This window comes from Excalfactoria chinensis, chromosome 2, assembly GCF_039878825.1.
Source record: "Excalfactoria chinensis isolate bCotChi1 chromosome 2, bCotChi1.hap2, whole genome shotgun sequence".
Classification (NCBI taxonomy): Eukaryota; Metazoa; Chordata; class Aves; order Galliformes; family Phasianidae; genus Excalfactoria; species Excalfactoria chinensis.
The window spans coordinates 89,825,435-89,844,044 of NC_092826.1; the positions used below are offsets into that span (position 1 = coordinate 89,825,435).

General features: G+C 37.8%; 1 protein-coding gene across 2 annotated transcripts in view; it reads right to left on the minus strand.

Annotated features, from left to right (window-relative positions):
* Window positions 1–1,502: 1,502 nt before the first annotated feature.
* Window positions 1,503–18,610, minus strand: part of NFX1 (nuclear transcription factor, X-box binding 1) — a 68,967-nt gene continuing 51,859 nt past the window's right edge. Inside the window, exons 21-24 of one of the 2 annotated variants that reach the window (XM_072329348.1) lie at window positions 18,504–18,570; window positions 11,875–12,020; window positions 5,970–6,071; window positions 1,503–4,434 (exon numbers count right to left, since the gene is read on the minus strand). In XM_072329348.1, the coding sequence (XP_072185449.1) occupies window positions 4,359–4,434; window positions 5,970–6,071; window positions 11,875–12,020; window positions 18,504–18,570 (391 nt within the window). In that variant the 3' untranslated portion in view covers window positions 1,503–4,358. Of the gene's footprint in view, window positions 4,435–5,969; window positions 6,072–11,874; window positions 12,021–18,503; window positions 18,571–18,610 lie in introns of those variants that run through there. The other variant, XR_011902851.1, reaches the window with a different exon arrangement.

An 18,610-nucleotide genomic window follows, 5' to 3' on the forward strand; every position in this document is an offset into this window, starting at 1 on the left:
TACAAAAAGGACAAGGAGGTACTGGAGCAGGTCCAGAGAAGGGCAACAAGGCTTGTGAAGGGCTTGGAAAATCAGCCCTGTGAGGAGAGGCTAAGGAAGCTGGGGCTGTTTAGCCTGGGGAAGAGGAGGCTGAGGGGAGATTTCTTTACAGAAAGGGTAGTACAACACTGGAATAGGCTCACCAGTGAGTTGGTTGAGTCACCATCCCTGGGTGTGTTTAAGAGTCGTTTGGATGTGGAGCTCAGAGATATGAATTAGCAGAGGGTTGATAGAGTTAAGGTACTATGGTTAGGCTGTGGTTGGACTTGATCTTTGAGGTCTTTTCCAACCTGAGTAATTCTATGATTTAAATGGTGTGAATCTAACATCTGCTTAACTATTGCATACTTCAATAGAAAATTATTAGAACTGCATAAAGTTTCAACTGAAGTTGTTGAATAGTTCTTCCTAGGCAATCGCACAAACATGTTTAATTAGAAACTGATTTGGTATCTATTTATTTCACATGAAAATACTGAATTTAAGCAGCAACCTAACTCAGTACTTACCCAAGGAGTTACTGAGCTAAGACTTTAATTTACACTTCCTGAAATAATGTTTATTAGTATCCATGAGGAGGCACCTAACTTACCAGGTAAGCAGTAAAGTCTGAGATTCCTTGAACTGCTTTTTAAAGACAATAAGAATATATTTTCTTTGAATGGAAAGTACAATCCATACTACAGTGTTTGACAGGGAACCCTCTCCGTTACATTCAACCACCAGTTTTTACCATGGACTTTTATTTGCCACTGCAACTTAAGATTTCTTCAAAAACACTCTCTACTAAAACACATAAAGCTATCCCACATGCATGATACTATTCTTTTGTTCGCATCTCCTACATAAAAATGTCAAATTAATACACGTTTTTTCTTACAGTGGTTATTAGTTTTGTTTATTACAGCTTCTTATAAAAGAACATCCTCCTGTATGACAATGAACTCTTAGAAGAACATGCTAACGTATATGACTATAGTACTCAACTCTGCCAAATCATGTTAAACATTACCCCAATATGGGAAACAAGTAAGGTTTAGAATATAAGGGAAAGTACATTGTGGGTAGCACGGTGGAAAAGAGGAAAAAGAGGCTGAAGGAGACAAGAGAGCTAAGACAGGAAGCTGTGTTCCTCTTCTTCCACCAAGACAGGGACACTTTCTTTCTAAGCATTACATCTCCCCTCTTGGAGAAGACTACCAGAGATATCATGTATTTTGCTAGCATTATTATCAGATATTCCCACTACTGGCAGCTAGCGCATTTACTGGTTGCAATGCCCAATATGTTATGTCTATCCCTTCCATAAAACATCTGTTCTTTTTACATGTTTGTGAAACTGTCCAGTGCAAGTCCTGAGGGGACTCCTGTCAGGCGTTTGTTAATCTGTCCCATTAAAGTCCTGAAGGGATTCTGGCAACTTCAGAATACCAAAGTAGAGACTGCAAACAATTCAAAGCACAGAACTTTCAATTTACTTTTATTTCAGCTTTATAAAGAAGGTCATTTTACACCATGAACTTCAAAAAATAAACAAAAGCCCAACCAAGTCAAATAAGAATCTTTCATCAAATAACTTACTATTTTTTTCTAAACACTTTTCTTACTTTGCTTATTTCATTATGTGGCAGATATTGTACAGAAGTGCCACAGAAACGGTGGTACTGAGGTCTACTTAAGCATCCTACACAATTTTAGGTTAAATCCAAGCTGTTAATACTCAGAGCACTTTGACCACATTAAACAATATAGGTAATATCACAGCCAAAATGCAAAAATATCTATTTTATACACAATTTTAAAAGCGCTTCATGAAGTTGCATGAATTCTAACTTACATCACAAGTTATTCCAAAGGTTGCTTATTGCAGAACACCTGCAAAAAGTAAATTTACAAGAGACAACTTTACTCTGAGGGCTGTGGAAAAAGGTTAGGATACTCAAGCCTAAGTGTTGGTTACAGTGACGTCAGTAGCTTTTGCTACTGACTTCTCTGATGCAAAGATCGCTGTTATCCACAAAGGGTGTAAAGATCTGCTGAAAGAGTTACAAAATAGCTAATTGAAAATTCTTTCCGTGAGGCACGCGTGCAGTAAGAGGATGAGTTATCATACATTTTGAAACTACAGCCTTTAGTACTATTCCATGTCAAAGTCACAGACACTGCAGCCAAAGCAAATGAGAACAGAGCAAACACCTCTGTTGAACATTGCTGAGTTCCTTTTTAAGGTCATGTTACAGTATTCTAGGAAGAACGACATCCATACTTATTCTTTTTGGTATCATTTCCCTAGATGTATGGTAGATATGTAGTATCATGTTTTAATTAAGTTACTGAAATGCATTTCAAACCAAATGTTTTTTTTTTCCATATATGACTTGATGCATAACCACAGATAAGCTCCAACAGCCATGATTTAAAGATGTTTAATATACATATCTACATAAAACCTTTGATATTCATGCAGTTAAGATGTATAGTGAGGAGTATGACTTCTCAGTATGAACAGATTCAGTGTAGTTAGTAGTTTCAACTTGAGAAGCTAAAGATACCTGGGTTTTATTAAAGATAGTAGCAGAATACTTCACTGCTGAAGTGCATCTCACCAAGTTCATATTTTTATGTCACATCAGATGTAACTTGATTAAAAAAAAAAAAAAAAAAAAAAAATGAAACAGAGCTGGATATAATGTTATGGAAGCCTTTTAAGTTTTCTATTTCAAATCAGAAGTCCAGATGAGAAGCATCAGCTGTATGTGATGTGTGGGCGAAAATTTAACACGCTTCAGCCTTATGCTATTTAGTACCAACCAAATCAATTAAGTGTGTTTTTGGTTTTGATGATAGTTTTTTTCATTATTAGGTCTACCTACTGTATAGATACTGTATCCATCTTCATTAGTTGGATGTGGCACACTTTCAGCTCACCAGACAGCTCCTGTCCAGAACAAACTGTTGCAATGTAACTAACTATGCACAGTCTCCCTATTGCCATTTACTAGCTTGGAAACACTAACATACTAACACAGCTCTGAATTTCTAGACTAAAATCAAGCTTTGTCTAGCCACAGTGAGCTGACACTGCAAGTATTGGGAATAGATACATTCTTCATAATGATGGGATTTGAAGAAATAATTTGCTGAAAAGATGCCAAGCAACTTATTTAACTGAATCAGCAAAGTGGTACACCCTGTAGGATCAAACACTAACTTGCTTAAAAAATAACTATGTGAATCTAAGCATGGATTGCTGCCTTGCATTGTCCTGGCAACAAAAGTTAGAGCTGTGCCACTCTGGATCAGACTTAGAGCTTTCTCATCCACCTTACCTCATAACCTGGAACAAATTTACCACCTGTGAAACTGCTTGTTATACCATATACTCATGGCATTTTGTTCACGGTACTTCCATGCAATAAATATCTCCCACTGGCAAAGAGCGAAGACAAATATTCTTAAAGATTTTACAAATATCACTCCAACTCTAAATGTACTTAGCTCAAACTTCACATATTCCCTTCTGCTTGCACAGTACAGAAACTTATTATAAATCATGGACAAAATCATGCAAAAAAAAAAAACAACCCAAGGCCACCAAACTAACTTATCTAAATGAAACATAAACCAAATAGAACTCTAAAATAACAAGTTCGGTGTCTCAAATAACATAGCATCAATCATTTTCTTGTCTATTTTTTTTTAATGTCAAATTTGAGATACAACAAAATAAGCCTTAATTTTCCACCTTCCTCAAATCTTTCCTTCAGATACCAAAAGAAGTCTGTGCTCTTAAGTGACATTTAGAGTACATATTCATAGTTAGTGATTAAGTTTCGTATTTTCTTGCACACAGAAGAGTAACTCAAATCCCCAGATTTACCACACTAACATGGAAGTGAATTAATAAACTAAGAAAATGCTTTTAGAATATTCCCATTAATGTTTTTAACAGATCATTCCTGGTTCAGTTTAAATTGCATGAGATACATCAAAACAAATCCGTAAGAATTACTATTATTCTTATTACCCCAGTGATCTTTTGGCTCATGAGTTCTCTCACTTTCAAGGCATCGATGGAAATTCACATCATTTTGAAAGCGTGTTAGATAAAAAAGAATGCAGACAACCCAGCTTTCAAATAAAATGGTACAACTGTTGGGTGCAGTGCACTTAGGTAAAGTATTGCAATCTAACTTTAGATGTTAAACCATGGATACGTTGAACAGGTACTCATTTGACAAAAAACCAAAAAGCACCTTCTGCAGTAATTTAGTGTCTTCACCTGTGAGCGTCTGTGTTGTAATTCTACATCAATGACTTCAGTCTTGGACATCAAAGTAGTCAATTACAGGCTCTTCTTTTAGTGGTTTGGACAAACCACTGCTTCCACTATTCCTGAAATTATAAGAATATTAGATATTACTCAGCGTGCACCAAAAGGAGACAGAAGTAAACTGAAATCACAAATTCTCATCATGTCTCAGCGTACACTCGCACACTGTATAGGTAGATGGCAGTTCTGAATTATGTTCTAATGAAAATATCCCACCACTTCAGAAAGCCTTTAACTGTGATTTCTGGGAAAACTAAATACATCCGCATGTTGCTGAATTAATACAACTACGTTTTGGCTTTTACCAGAAACTACCTTTTATTAGCAACACTTATTGCAAAACTGATTATGCACCGAAGATTAAATGTTCAACATGCCTTTCTAAAAGAAAGAGCAAACGGAATATTTCTGAAGTGGTCACTGTTCAAATCTGCTCATTTTTAAAAGCAAGAATAACAAAAGAATGTATATGCACATTGGGTTTAAATAGCAAAGCTTTGGTAGGCAGGTGACTGCAGGGATTGCATTTGTAAGAAGAGATATTTTCTCCTCCTGTCCTTCAGAGGAGGGGGAGTGAGCGAGAGCAGTATGACGGTACTTAGCTGCCCATCAGTGTTAAACCACAATATAGTAACACCAAATCTAGATTTGTATGAAGTCTTCCAGCAGACTTTCTTATGTAATTCTAAAGAAATTTTCTTTCTATTTAAAATAAACAGTGAAAGTCCTTTGCAATTTTGTTATCTAATTCACTTTCACTAGTGTCACTGAAGATAGAAATCCTGCAGAATTAAGTGGAAATAAAAGGTAACAAACTGTAGGAAACTCCTATTAAGTTACACAGTAGAACAGTTTTTTAGACACTTGGTTTTCCCTAAATGCTGAATTCTAAAGCAATTTACATTTTTCTCAAAACAGTCTCCTATGTATTTCAGCAGCATTTTGAATACTTAATAGCTATTGCAATAGTTAATGTAAAATCAACTCCAAATAGTTTTTTCACAGGAGAAAAATTCAAATTCTATTTTGAAAATAACTTGTGGAAAAGAAGCGTTCTGAGAGACAAATACATACAAAGAATAGGCCAACTATTAAAAATGTTCCTAACTATGAGATGCCTACAGGTGCCTGACACTGGCAGGTCATACAAAGTAAAGACTGTTCTATTAGACTATTCACCAAGAAGCCTTATATACTCCATCTTAAGTAGTTTTCAGTATCTGCAAAAAGCATAGTTCCCATTTAGCCAGCTGTGTAGTCATATCCACATGAAAAAAATACACTTACTAACTGTTGGAATGCATAGCTTCTGAAACATCCTTATCTTCTGAACTATCTAGTATTTATGTAAAGACTAGGCCCACAAAATTTGTTTTATTACTGCTTTTATATCACACAGTCAACTCTACATTTTATTAACACTTAATTTCAGGTTTACTTCTTGTGGAAAGAATATATTAGTGCAGGCTGAAAGCTCCAATGTATCACATGGGTTGGGAAAAACAAAGACCTGGGGATTACATAGTTGAAGTTCAACACCCTCTCAAGTAACTGAGCACAAAATTGATGAACACCATTTTTGAAACAAATTTCTTACTTATCTGTTTGTTTGTAATGTGGAATAGGAGGTGGAGGCCTGCTCTTCATTTCTTTATCTAGCACAGAAGTTAAGGTATTGCTTGGACAAATGGATTTCCCTCTAGAGAAACAACAGAAAAGATTATTTTATTAAAAAGGAAGTTATACACATCAAGAAATTAGGACAAAAATTCTAAATTTAAAAGTAGCAGTTGTGATGTCAGTGTTTATATTTGTATTTCATCCATAAAAATATTTAATTTTCATAGAATCACAAAATATTCTCAGTTGGAAAGGACCCACAAGGATCACTTGAGCCTAACTCCTGGCTCCACACAGTACCACATAAAAATTGAACCATATGCCCAAGGGCATTCTGCAATGCAAGGGCCACCTTTTTGTCATAGCGTAGGGCAGTATTTTCTCAAAGTTATATCACATCCCAAGCATGTATAGTCTATCTGATATCACAATCAACTTCAGTACTGTACTGCATGTCCAAAGGCTGGAGAAAGGGGAAGGATATTAAAAATAAAACAAACAAACAAAATCAAACAAACAAAAAAAAAACACAACCAGAAACTGCTTTGAAAGATTATTCCAAAAAGGCATGTAATCTGAGTAACTACCATACAAACTATATATAAATATATATTTAATATATATAAAAATATATATTATAATTATATTGTTATACATGATATATTTTAATATAACAATATAATACACAATATATAGTAATATTTAATATAATATATATAATATAGTAAAATAACAAGCTGTGGATAAATCTTAAAATCTCCTATAAATTTATGAATCACTTTCTTAGAGTGAGCTTTCTTTGTTTCAGCTTCTGGTCAGTGCTAGCTGACTTAACTACAAGACTGAAAAGCCTTCTACTACCACATTTCCAACTCACAGCCTCTTTCTCATCATTTGCGGAGGGAAGTAAACTGAAAAAACTAAAATTCTTAGATGTTGTCTAAGACATTTTTTTAACCCTTCTTGCAGCTTCCTCTGAACCCACACTATTGGCATTTTAACACCTAACTATTTTGCAGCCATGCTACACTTAAATACAAAGCTTTCCTATTTCTATAGGAATGCCTCCTCCTCTAAGGAAAGTTTCACTGCCCTCTACGATATAGAATCTCCTCTAAATACTATCTGCTAGTTCCCTTTTAGATGGAGAGTTAAATTAGCTTGGTCTCTCCATTTCAGAATAGGTGAATACTTCTTGTCCTCCTTTTTACATTACATTCATAACTTAATCAAAACCATAGAATAGTAGAATCATAGAATCACTCAGGTTGGAAAAGACCTTCAAGATCATCAAGTCCAACCACAATCCAACCACAGTACCCTAACAACCCACCCCTAAATCACATCCCTGAGCACCACACCCAGGGATGGTGACTCAACCACCTCCCTGAGGAGCCTATTTCAGTGCTTAGCAACCCTTTCTGTAAAGAAGTCTGTCTTGATATCCAACCTAAGCCTACCCTGGTGCAACTTGAGGCCATGAGGGGAACCTCATCCTGCCACCTGCCAGCAGTGAGAAGAGACCAACCCCCTGTCATCGCAGTCAATCACCCTTCAGGTATTTGAAGAGATCAATAAGGTCTCCCCTCAGCCTCCTCTTTCCCACTGGAAAGAAACATTTGTCTGAATGCCTATTTATGACTTTATAATTTAATGTTACGTTAGCCTTTCCCATACTTCTATTCTCAAAAGTACCGTTGTATTTGAAACCACTAGTATACACACAAATAAAACAGAGGATTAATAATGATATTTTCAATTACATATATACACTCTAAGGTTGTTTACTTTCATACACAGTAAGTCAGTGATTTTCTAAGAAACCCATTCCATAGTTGTTATATATTAACCTTCTTCCTGATCATTTTATTTGCGCCTGTTATCTTTTCTGACAAGAGACGAGAGAGAGAAAGAAAGAAAGAAGATGCATTCTGTACTTGGGCTATGATTTCAGACATCTTAGTCATAACTCTCCGGTCCTATTTCCAAAAAGTATCTCTTACTACTCTTAACAGTCTTATATGAAGACTGCTCCAAAAGTAATATTTCCTATTTCACTATGTTGGCCCATGACATTAGAGGCAAATGTTGCTTAGATAGGAATAGAGGTTGAACCTTCCCCCCAATATTCCACTACATTTTGTTGCTGTGTGGCAGATGGTAGGTAAAGGCACAGTCTGGCAAAATGGCATCTGACATGGATGTGCAGATGAAGCAAAGGGGTAGAAATTAATTCCCTAATGAAGAAAAAATGCATCCACTGACATTCACTGATGGTAGCTAAGTGTTTATGAAGACCAAACTGTGGATGTTAGCATAGTGAGGTAGTGGATGGTGTGTTTCAGCAGTGCTGACAGTGGGTTACTGACACTGGTACAGGTCTCCACAATGCATACACGCTCTTATTCACTGCTGGCAAAAACGCATAGATAATAGTGGTGACTATGTTGAAAAATAGTGTTTTGCAACTGAGAATTTGCTCTATCAAACAGTGTTATTGTGCCCTTTGTACCTTTGATGGTTTCCATGGTAATAAATAGGGCATTGTTTTTGAAGCAACATACATATGTTGCTGATAAACAAGATTAGAAAGCAGTTGTGGGAGTAACTGAATGTACATTTAAAGTGACCAAAACACTTCATAGTTATACTTGTTATCATTCAATAATGTTTTGTGCATTTCTGAGTTAAAGACAGTATTTACATGGAAATTAAGGGGAAAAAATATCCTAGTAATTATTTTATCAGAGAACAGACACAACTTATTAAAATAAAAATCTAACTACATAATTATACATTAAAATTTAACAATGTAAAACGGTTAAGTCTATATAAAACTATATAAAGATATGTTTTTATAAACAGCAATATCCAGAATTAATTTGTATATAGACGATTAAATGCAGTTCCTGGAAGGAACACCAAGAAGATTAGTCTTATGACTGTTCTCAAGAACCTTTAAGATCATCTAGTCCAGCCCCTCTGCTATAGGTGGGGACACCTCCCATTAGACCAGGTTGTTCAAAGCCTCTTCCAGCCTGGCTGTGAATGCCTCAAGGGAAGGGCATCCACAACCAGTGTCTCACTACTGTCACAGTAAAGAATTTCTTCCAAATATCTAGTCTAAATCTACCACCTTCCAGTTTAAAGTAATTCCCCTTCATCCTGTCACTACAAACCCTTATTAAAAAGTCCCTCCCCAGCTTTCCCGTAGGCCCCCTTCAGGTACTGGACAGCTGCTATAAGGTCCCCCTGCGAGCCTTCTCCATATTCAAGAGCCTCAACTCTCCCAGCCAGCCCCTGTAGGGGAGCTGCTCCAGCCCCCTGATTATCTCTGTGGCTCTCCTCTGGACCTGCTCCAACGGCTTGACGGCCTTTTGTTGTGGGCCCCAGAACTGAATGCAGTGCTCCAGGTGGGTCTCACCAGAGCAGAGGGGCAGAATCACCTGCCTGCTGGTCAAGCTTCTCTTGATGCAACTGAAGTTGGCAAGCACACACTGCTGGCTCGTGTTGAGTCTCTCATCAGCGGACATCCCAAGTCCACACATGTTGCTGCTGAACACTGGACATGATGCAACAACAGACAAGTACCTTATGACACTGCCTAAAGCTGTAGAGGAAACTAAGGTAAGAGACTTCAGGAAACCACCAGCAGCTACAGTGATGTGTATATGTCAGCTTGGTGAGGAAATCCTCCTCCCATTTGTGCCAAAACCAGTCTGGACATTACCTTTTAAAAAGGTACTGCTACGTGAAAGGAATCTTGGTTCAGAACGAATCTGGTACTGCAAGTTCTCAAGATGGTGACTGCAAAGGTGACTAGCAGGAAAACATGGAGGAGGGCACTTGCAAGGATTCACTCAGAGACTTTACTTGACATTACATGGGGAATGGAAATAGCAATTCAGATGAACATCAACAGTCAGCACTGGGAATGTTCTCTATGTAGTTCAAGACTGGCAAAGCTGTATGTCAGTGATTCTAATGCAGCATGTCAGTGATTCCAATGCAGCTAATATGATCGGCTCTCATTGATGTTGTGGAATGACACTAGGGGCAGAGGATAACGACAAAGTGGATATATAGTCTTTGCTCCTAGCCTATATTCTGGTTGGTGGAAGTTTTCTTAGAATCATGGAGACCTTCTCACTCTTCTGACACAACCTGTAAGTTGTTGTTACCATTTCAGTAATACAATGGGAAAAGAGTGAAGAAAAAGGCTGTTGTTTTGTTTTTTTTTTGTCTACCATCATTTCTACTTATGTATACCCAGAGAAGCCATGGGTAAGGGAATACTATGAACAAGATGTAACAAACTGAATAAAACCATTTGAGCTTTCTGTTGTCTATTAGCCCTGCAACTGAATAAGATGTTGTGAAATACTTAAATTTGAAACTTGAGCTATCACTTGTCTGAGATGTCAGTGACTTTTAACGTTTTGAAGAGAACAAAGAAAAAGTCAGTGAAAATAATTTTGGATGAATCCACTGAAGAAACATTTCCAGGCAGCTGAAAAATATTCTCAGTAGAGCACTCACTGTCATTATGAATACCAGAAGTAAAACTGCAGCATGGTTGTTCTGTATTGCATGCTCTTCCCTAAGTAACATATAGGAAGGACCAAGTGTGCAACTTCTCCTAACACCACAGAAGTCTTCCCATTCTAAATCTGCAGCATATAACATCTTTGCTTTCAAAGCATCATCACCTATCCCACTCCTTTCTCTAACACCTTCTCCATTTCTTCATTAATTTCTCATCATCCCTTAGCCTCTTTCTTCTTTCTTGTGCCTTTTCAGGTGTGCTTTGTCTTACCAATCTCCTTTAGCACAATGTGGGTTCATGGAGGAAAATCTTACGGAAATGACCCAACTCTATTGGAAGTACTCAAGATTCTAGCTAAGCAACCAATCCATCAACAGCTTCAGAAGCAAATAATGGCATTCTGGTGGCGCACGGTGTTAGAACCGCCGCTTGCAACACTGGAGGGCCCGGGTTCGAATCCCCCTTGTGGTGCAAGGGGTAAAACTGCCGCTCTGCTACACTAGAGGGCTCGAATACCGGGAGTTGGACTCTAAGGTCTCTTCCAACTCGCACCATACTATGATACTATGATACTATGATACTATGATACTATGATACTATGATTCTAATAGCAGGAAAGATAAAAAAAATTATTGTTAAATATTTTTTATTATTAACTACAGTCAATACCTACAGTTAAAAACTAGTTAAACTGGTTGTTAAAGAACCACAATTTGACAGTGCTAAACTAAAGCGTTAAACTAAATACACCACTCAGTCGTAACAGAATCAAGAAAGTCATGCTCTCTCCAATACAATAGGCATGCTTCACTTCTTCTACTATGAACTTCCTTTTACAGGCCCTCTCCAAGTATCGCCAGTTTTGCTTAGAAATCTCTTGCAGTAACTCCAGCTCCTTTTTTGCCTTTTGTCTAGAGGGAGAATAGGAATTCCTGTGGCAGATTCAGATAAACTCGAATAGTTCCAATAGCAAGCTTCTCCAAAGAAGGTTCAAATTTAGGAGCGAGTTCTCTACTCAGCCATTAATTTTAATGAGAATTTATTACATCTATTATCTTTGACACTTCTCTTAAATTCATCTCATGACAAAAAGAAAATAAATTAGTGCTGAGACAAGCTTCCAAAAATGTTTTCCTTTCTTTCTTATTTTTAAACTGGGTTTTACTGAAGATGTACTTGATGATGAGAAATAGAAGTCTATTGAATTATCAATTTAAAACTGCATTTAAAATTTTTAACAGAAACTGCTGCGTGTTGCAAATTGCATTGCAAGTAAAATCATTCAATTAAGCAATAACACATACATAGTACCTAGAAAACAAGATTAATTACATACTTGACTGCAGTGATAACAACATTACGCTTTGGCTCGTTGTCATAGCTCACACTTTCAATGCCATAAACCTGAGCTAATTCATGGATGATTCTGCGGTGATCTCTGTTCATTGGTGGGAAACAATGACTCTTCTTTGTGTACTTGCCCTGAATTCAAAAGAAAAAGAATATGATAAAGATTTCTTTTAGCAAAGAAAGGTGGGGGGGGTGTGAGGAGGAAACAAAGAAATGGGAGAGAAAGACTGCTTCTACCTTGAAAATTTTACCACTGTGACAAAAAGTAGTACAACAAAATGCTAATAACTCAGTATTGATAAAAACTCAACTAAAAATGACAATTTAGTTCTCACCTCGAAGCATTTACACACATACATATGTACAAATTCTGAATACATTCACTCTCCTTACACCCCAAAGAAGCAGGGTATTTTTTTCTGAATTTTGGAGGTCGCTTTCTACAATGCAGATACTGCAGATACTGCAGATACTGCAGATTGCTATAAATGCATCAGATTTAGTTATCGCTTCCCCGTACCAAAGCAGCTGTTCATCTGCAAAATCTGTCACATAATAAAGTCTACTGATATCATGAAAGTGTTTTTAGTTTCAGTTTACAAACACTGATGCTTGATCTGACACTGACTGCTACATAAAAAGTAAAATAAAAAAACAACCAAACAATAAATATTTGTCCCTCCCTCCTAAAGGGTGGTGTGACTTAGTAACATCATATAAGATACCCAATATTTCAGTCTGCTCCAATGACTCAAAACACCCTGTTTCAGCCTTTGCCTTATCTGTCACCTAAAAAGTATCACAGGATTTTGGGCTGATAGATAGGATTCAAGGGGAAGATAAACTACAAGTTTAAAACAAAGTTTGAGTCAGGGATTGCTACAGAATTCTGAACCTTTACGAGTTTATGGGACTGGATGCAGGGCATTTAATGACACTAAGAGACCAGAATCATCCTTGAAAAGTTGTGGAGTTTTGGGTATAAAAAAAAAAACAAACAACTGTTGTGCCTATGCTCAGGAAGAGCAAGAATGACAAACTACAAGCTGATCAGCTGCAAAAACATTTTTAGTTACATGAAGTAGAAGGTCTTCAGAAGCAGCCAATTTAAGAAAGCTTTTCAGAATTTGACTGACAAAGGCCTTGGAGAACCCGGTCTGACTTTATTGTTGGTTCCTGGTACAAGGAAGAGGTATGGCTGGAATGTTTTCTGACAACCTACATTAGATATTCAAATACAAAGATCTGTTTAAGATAACTCTGGATTACACAATGAGAATTACTCAGAATTACATCAAAAAGTAGTCACATTACAAATGACATGAGAAGTCTTTTCTAAATCACTAAGATGCAGAAAAACTCACTTCAGAATCTAAAGGACAATTTTGATAAATCTTAAACCACATACACATGTTAGTTCAAGTCTGATCTTGGTATTGCCAGAAGTAACTGGTGCAGTACTGTGTACTTTTTATTTTCTAACAGTCCAGGAAACTATTGTTTTAAGCTTTAACTGGTTGCATTAAGGAAAAGAAAAAATGCTCTTGGAAATCATTTAAACTGCAGAAATCAACACATAGATTATTGATATTTTGGGGGGTTAATTTAAAGAAGTTTTACAGTAATCAGCACTGCAGTAAAAGAGGAATCCTACTTAAGAACAACCCTAATCATCATAATCTTTTCCTCTACTACAAAACTTGGCAAGACTTTCAACTATTGCATCTTACAGAACAAGGCAGAATGAGGAGAAAATTAATCCTTTCCGTAGAAAAAATACTAATCTGCTGCAGTCACCTAAATTCACCTATGGAAGATCATATATAACAGACGAAGATAAACACCAGGGATAGATGCATTGTAGCTGCCTTGTAAATGGATGGTTAATATCTGCCTCCACTCAACTGTTCAGTAGCTACATTATGAATAGTAAGCCAACCTGAAATTGTGGTCATTCTTTTCCATGTTTACTTTCAAGAGGCATTGCATGCAGTCAGGACAGAATCTTTGCTTATCAACAAACAGTATTAAACTATCCACCAACTACAACATTTACAGGTTCTAGACAAACATTTAGATGAAGAGAACTCTGCAGATTCTGCACCTATTTATTACTTCCTTTAGAAGAGTGGTGATAATTATGGGCTTGGGAAAAAGAAAAAAAAACATCAGAATTTTTCCCTTTATGCAGACAGAGCTGGATGATACGAATATTTTCTGTCTTTTCTGCTTACATACATCAACAGTGACAACTCTGCTGTACTAGATTAGTACATGCAGGTGAATTTAGGGAAACAGATGTTTGTGAGGCAAGCAAAGTCATAAAATGCCAGATGAGTTTAACTGTATTAATGTGTAGAGTAACCATTCAGTAAATAAGGAAGAGAGTAAAAATCCTTTTTATTGCTCATTTATCCAGTTAAGTTGAAGTCGTATCCAAAGAGCAGTGGAAAAATGTAAATAAATCGAAGCAAAAATATGTAAATATAAGTAACAGTAATGTGTACAAGACATAACACCAATACAGGCAGAGCTACCTCAACATTTGATAGTCTAAACACTTCTAATACAAGGGAGTAAGCTCTACATCTAGAAATAAAAAACATAAGTCACGTCTTTAACCAGAAAGGATTTAGGACATGGGTGTCTAACCTTTTGGCTTGCCTGGAATGCACTGAGTGGACAGGAATTGTCTCGACCACAGTTGCTCTGAAAGTAATGCCTCCTATTTATTTCCATGGAAACCACTAAAGATACAAAGGGCACAATAACACTATTTGATCGGCAAATTCTCAGCTACAAAACACTACTGCTCAACATAGTCATGCACTCATAAAAATTTGTACCAGGGGAGACAATCCACTGTCACTGTTACCACTGCTGAGACATACCACCATGATGTCAGTGTGCTCACATGCACGGCTTAGTCTCTATAAATATTCAGCAAGTGTTGATGACTGTCAATGACTGCAATTTTTTCTAAACATAGGAATTAAATTCCACCCTTTTTCATATGCCTTCCATGTCAGTCAGAACGCCCCCCTGCTGTCACCTGTTGCATGGCAATTAAAGGTAATGGAATATTGGCAGGAAGGTTCAACCTTTATTGTCATTCCACCAACATCTGCCTCTGATGCCCAATATAGTAAAATAGGAGGCATTACTTCCGGAGAAGCCTTTGTAAAACGTATAATATTTTCAAAGTATATAAGTAACAAAACTTACTTTAATCTTCAATTAAACAAAAAAGCAACACAAAACTAGTGGGATATCTGACCTTGTTTACCTAACACATCAATCATTGGTTTGATGGAAGTGGTTGCAATTTTAATGAGTTATCGAGGTGATCATTTGAGATTTTTGATGAATTTTTATTCTTCCTGTACTTCATTTTTGAAAACAGCTGTTCACAAATGTATGCACTGCCAAACAGTGATAATGTGAATAAGGTGTGATTGCAAAGCGAGGAACATTTTCCTCTATTAAGATGATCTTATAAAGTAAAGTAAAGAGACATGACCAAAGTTTTAAGTTGAGTACATGATTGTAATCATACAAATTCCGTTTGAAAATATACAGGTAATGTATTTATGCTGACCAAAAATGGGATTGCAAATATAAAAAAAAACAAAACATAACAAAAAAAACCATTATATTTTTGGCAATCTTGAAACCTGCTCTCAAATTCCTTTACCAGAATGGAAAGCACAGCTGCATATTCTTCTCTGTTCACACAACTGTATTTAGCCAGCGTATCAAAATACATAAAATTATTTGCCGTAACTTGAATTGGAACTGCATTGCATCTTCCAACTTAATAAAACAGGAGGCATTACTTTCGAAGCAGCCTTCATACAACATTAAATATTCTGATGCAAGTCCTCAGGTAACATTTTGATTTGCCTTCTAAAGACTTTATGAAAGAATGATATTAAACCTGCATGTGTATTACACAGACTCCAAAGCTTAAGAATTCTGTCACTCATCTTTGTTGTTCAGAAAAGAAAACTCTTCCCCTTTGAAATATAATCTGTCTCCTGGGGACTGCTTTTACCTTGCAAAATAGCAGTTCCCAGGAGTGTGAAGTACAGAATTGTGCAGAACTCATCCTTGAGGTTCCCACGTAACCTTAAGTTGTTCATCTTGATCACTATAGTAACTTAAACAGCAAACTATTTGCCTTTTATGTGGTGGTGGGAGCTGTCTTGGGCAGAGTAATAAGAGTTCTCAATCCTTGGTGGTCCAAATAGGGGTCAGCAAAACTGCTATGCTGGACTTCAAGAGGGTAGGCTTGTAACTGTTCAGAACACTGGTAGTGAAGGTCCCTTGGGATTAAGTCTTGAAGGGCAAAGGGGTCCAGGAAAGCTGGACACTCCTCAAGAAATAAGTCTTAGAGGCACAGGAGCAGGCTGCCCCTGTCTGCCACAAGATGAGCCTGGGGGGAATACCAGCATAGCTGAACAGGGAACTTTCACTGAGACTCCAGGAAAAAGAGTTTAACTCACGGGGAAGAAAGGACAAGCAACCTGGGAAGAGTACATGGAAGTTGCTAGTACATGAAGGGAGAAAATCAGAAAGACAAAAGCCTAATGTGAGCTCAACCAGGCCACTGCAGTAATGGACAACAGAAGATGTTTTCACAAATATTAAGAGGAGAACAAAGGAGTATCTTTTACTGGACGTGACAAGGAAAATGATCACTGAGGATAATGAAAAGGTTGAGGTTCCCAATGCCTTCTTTACATCTGTCCTTAAAGAGTCAGACCAGTTATCCTTGGGTTACACAGCCTCCTGACCTGGAAGTCTGTGGCAGGGAGCAGAATAAACCCCTCATGATTCATGTGGAAATAGTCAAGAGAACCGCTACTCCACCCAGACTGTCACAAGTTCATGAGGCCAGATGGGACCTACCCAAAGGTGCCGAGGCAGCAGGCAGAGGTGATGGTCAAGCCACTTTCCACCATCTATCAGTGGTCCTGGTCAACCAGAAAGGTTCCAGAGGACAGGAAACTTGCTAATGTGATTCCTATTTATAAGAAGGGTTGTAAGGAGAATCCAGAGAACTGCAGGCCTGTCAGCCTGACCTTAGTGTCAGGGAAGGTTATGGAACAGGTCACCTTAAGGGAGATCACAGAATATCCGTGAGACAAGCAGGGGATCAGGCCCAGCCAGCACATGCTCATGAAAGGCAGCTCCTGCTTGATCAGCCTGATCTTCTTCTATGATCAGGTCTTCTATGATCACCTAACAGATGAAGGAAAGGCTAATGACATAGCATACCTAAGCTTAAACAAAACCTTTGATGCTGTCTCATAAAGTATTCTCCTGGAGAAGCAGCCCACAGTTTGGACAGGTATACTCTTGGCTTGTTTAAGAACTGGCTGGTTGTGCCAGGAGAGTAGTGGAGTTGAATGGAGTTAAATCCAGCCAGTGACCAGTCATGAGAAGTGTTCCCTAGGGAGTCAGTACTGGGGCCCATACTGTTCAGTCTTTACTGATGACCTGGGTGAGAGGACTGAGTGCACCCTCAGGAAGTATGCAGATGACATCAAGTTGGGGGCAGTGGCTTGGAGCAGTGACTGAAAAGCTGCACAGAGGAAAAGGATTTGGGGGTGTTGGTTGACACTCAGCAAAACATCACCCAGCAGCGATTCCAGGTAGGCAAGAAGATTAATGACATCCTGTCAGTGTGTCCAGAGAAGTGCAGTAAAACAGGTAAGGGGTCCAAAGTACAAGGAACAGCCGAGAGAACTGTGATTGGTTAGTCTAGAGGAGGCTAAGCTAAGACCTTATCATTCTCCACAACTACCCAAAGGGAGATTGCGGTGAGGTAGAGGTCAGCCTTTTCTCTCATGTAACTAGCAATAGGAATCATCAAGCCCAATCCTCCTGCTAAAGCCTAGAGTAGGCTATAAAGAAAAGCAGGTTTTGAATACCCATCCACTTTAGATATTTCTAAGTGTTGATTGGAATCCCTCACCCTCAGTCTTTTCTGGGCTAAAAAGTCCCAAGTCTCTCAGCCTTTCCTCATAAGAGATGTTCTGGTCCCCTAGTAATCTTTACAAGATACTGGACTCTCTCCAGTAGTTCCCTGTCTTTCTTGAAATGGAGAGCCCAGAACTGGACACAGTACCCCAGATGTGGCCTCAAACGGGCAGATCATTTGTTCTTGATGAACTTCAAAGGTTCCTCCCCCCCAACTCTTCAGACTGGCCAGGTCTCACTGAAATGCAACACAGCCTTCTGGTGTGATAGCCACTCCTCCCAGCATTACATCAGCAAAATTACTGAGGGTCCAGGTCATTGATGAAGATGTTATCACAACCCTTAACACTGATGCATTGAAGTCTGGCACTATTTGAACCTTAATTTAAACATAAAACCCACAAAACAGAAAAACAAACAACCACTTTATTGCAATAGAAGTGATCCCCATAATGTGTATCCCAAGTTTTTTCTGTTTATAATCAAAGATGCGCATTCTAAGAGTCAAAAACTATTTAGAGTTAATTCTTAGCTACTAGTGTTAAAGCTTAGTATTAACATTATTCAGATTCCTCCCAAACTGGGCAAAACTGCTCCTTTCAATAACTCAAGGAACACCCAAATACTGACCTTATTCACAGCTTCCACAAGCATTCTCATCTCCTTCTCAACATCACTGACAAATTTTAAATCTTTCCTGCAAGAACAACATACTAGGTAAATGAGGCAACTTAATG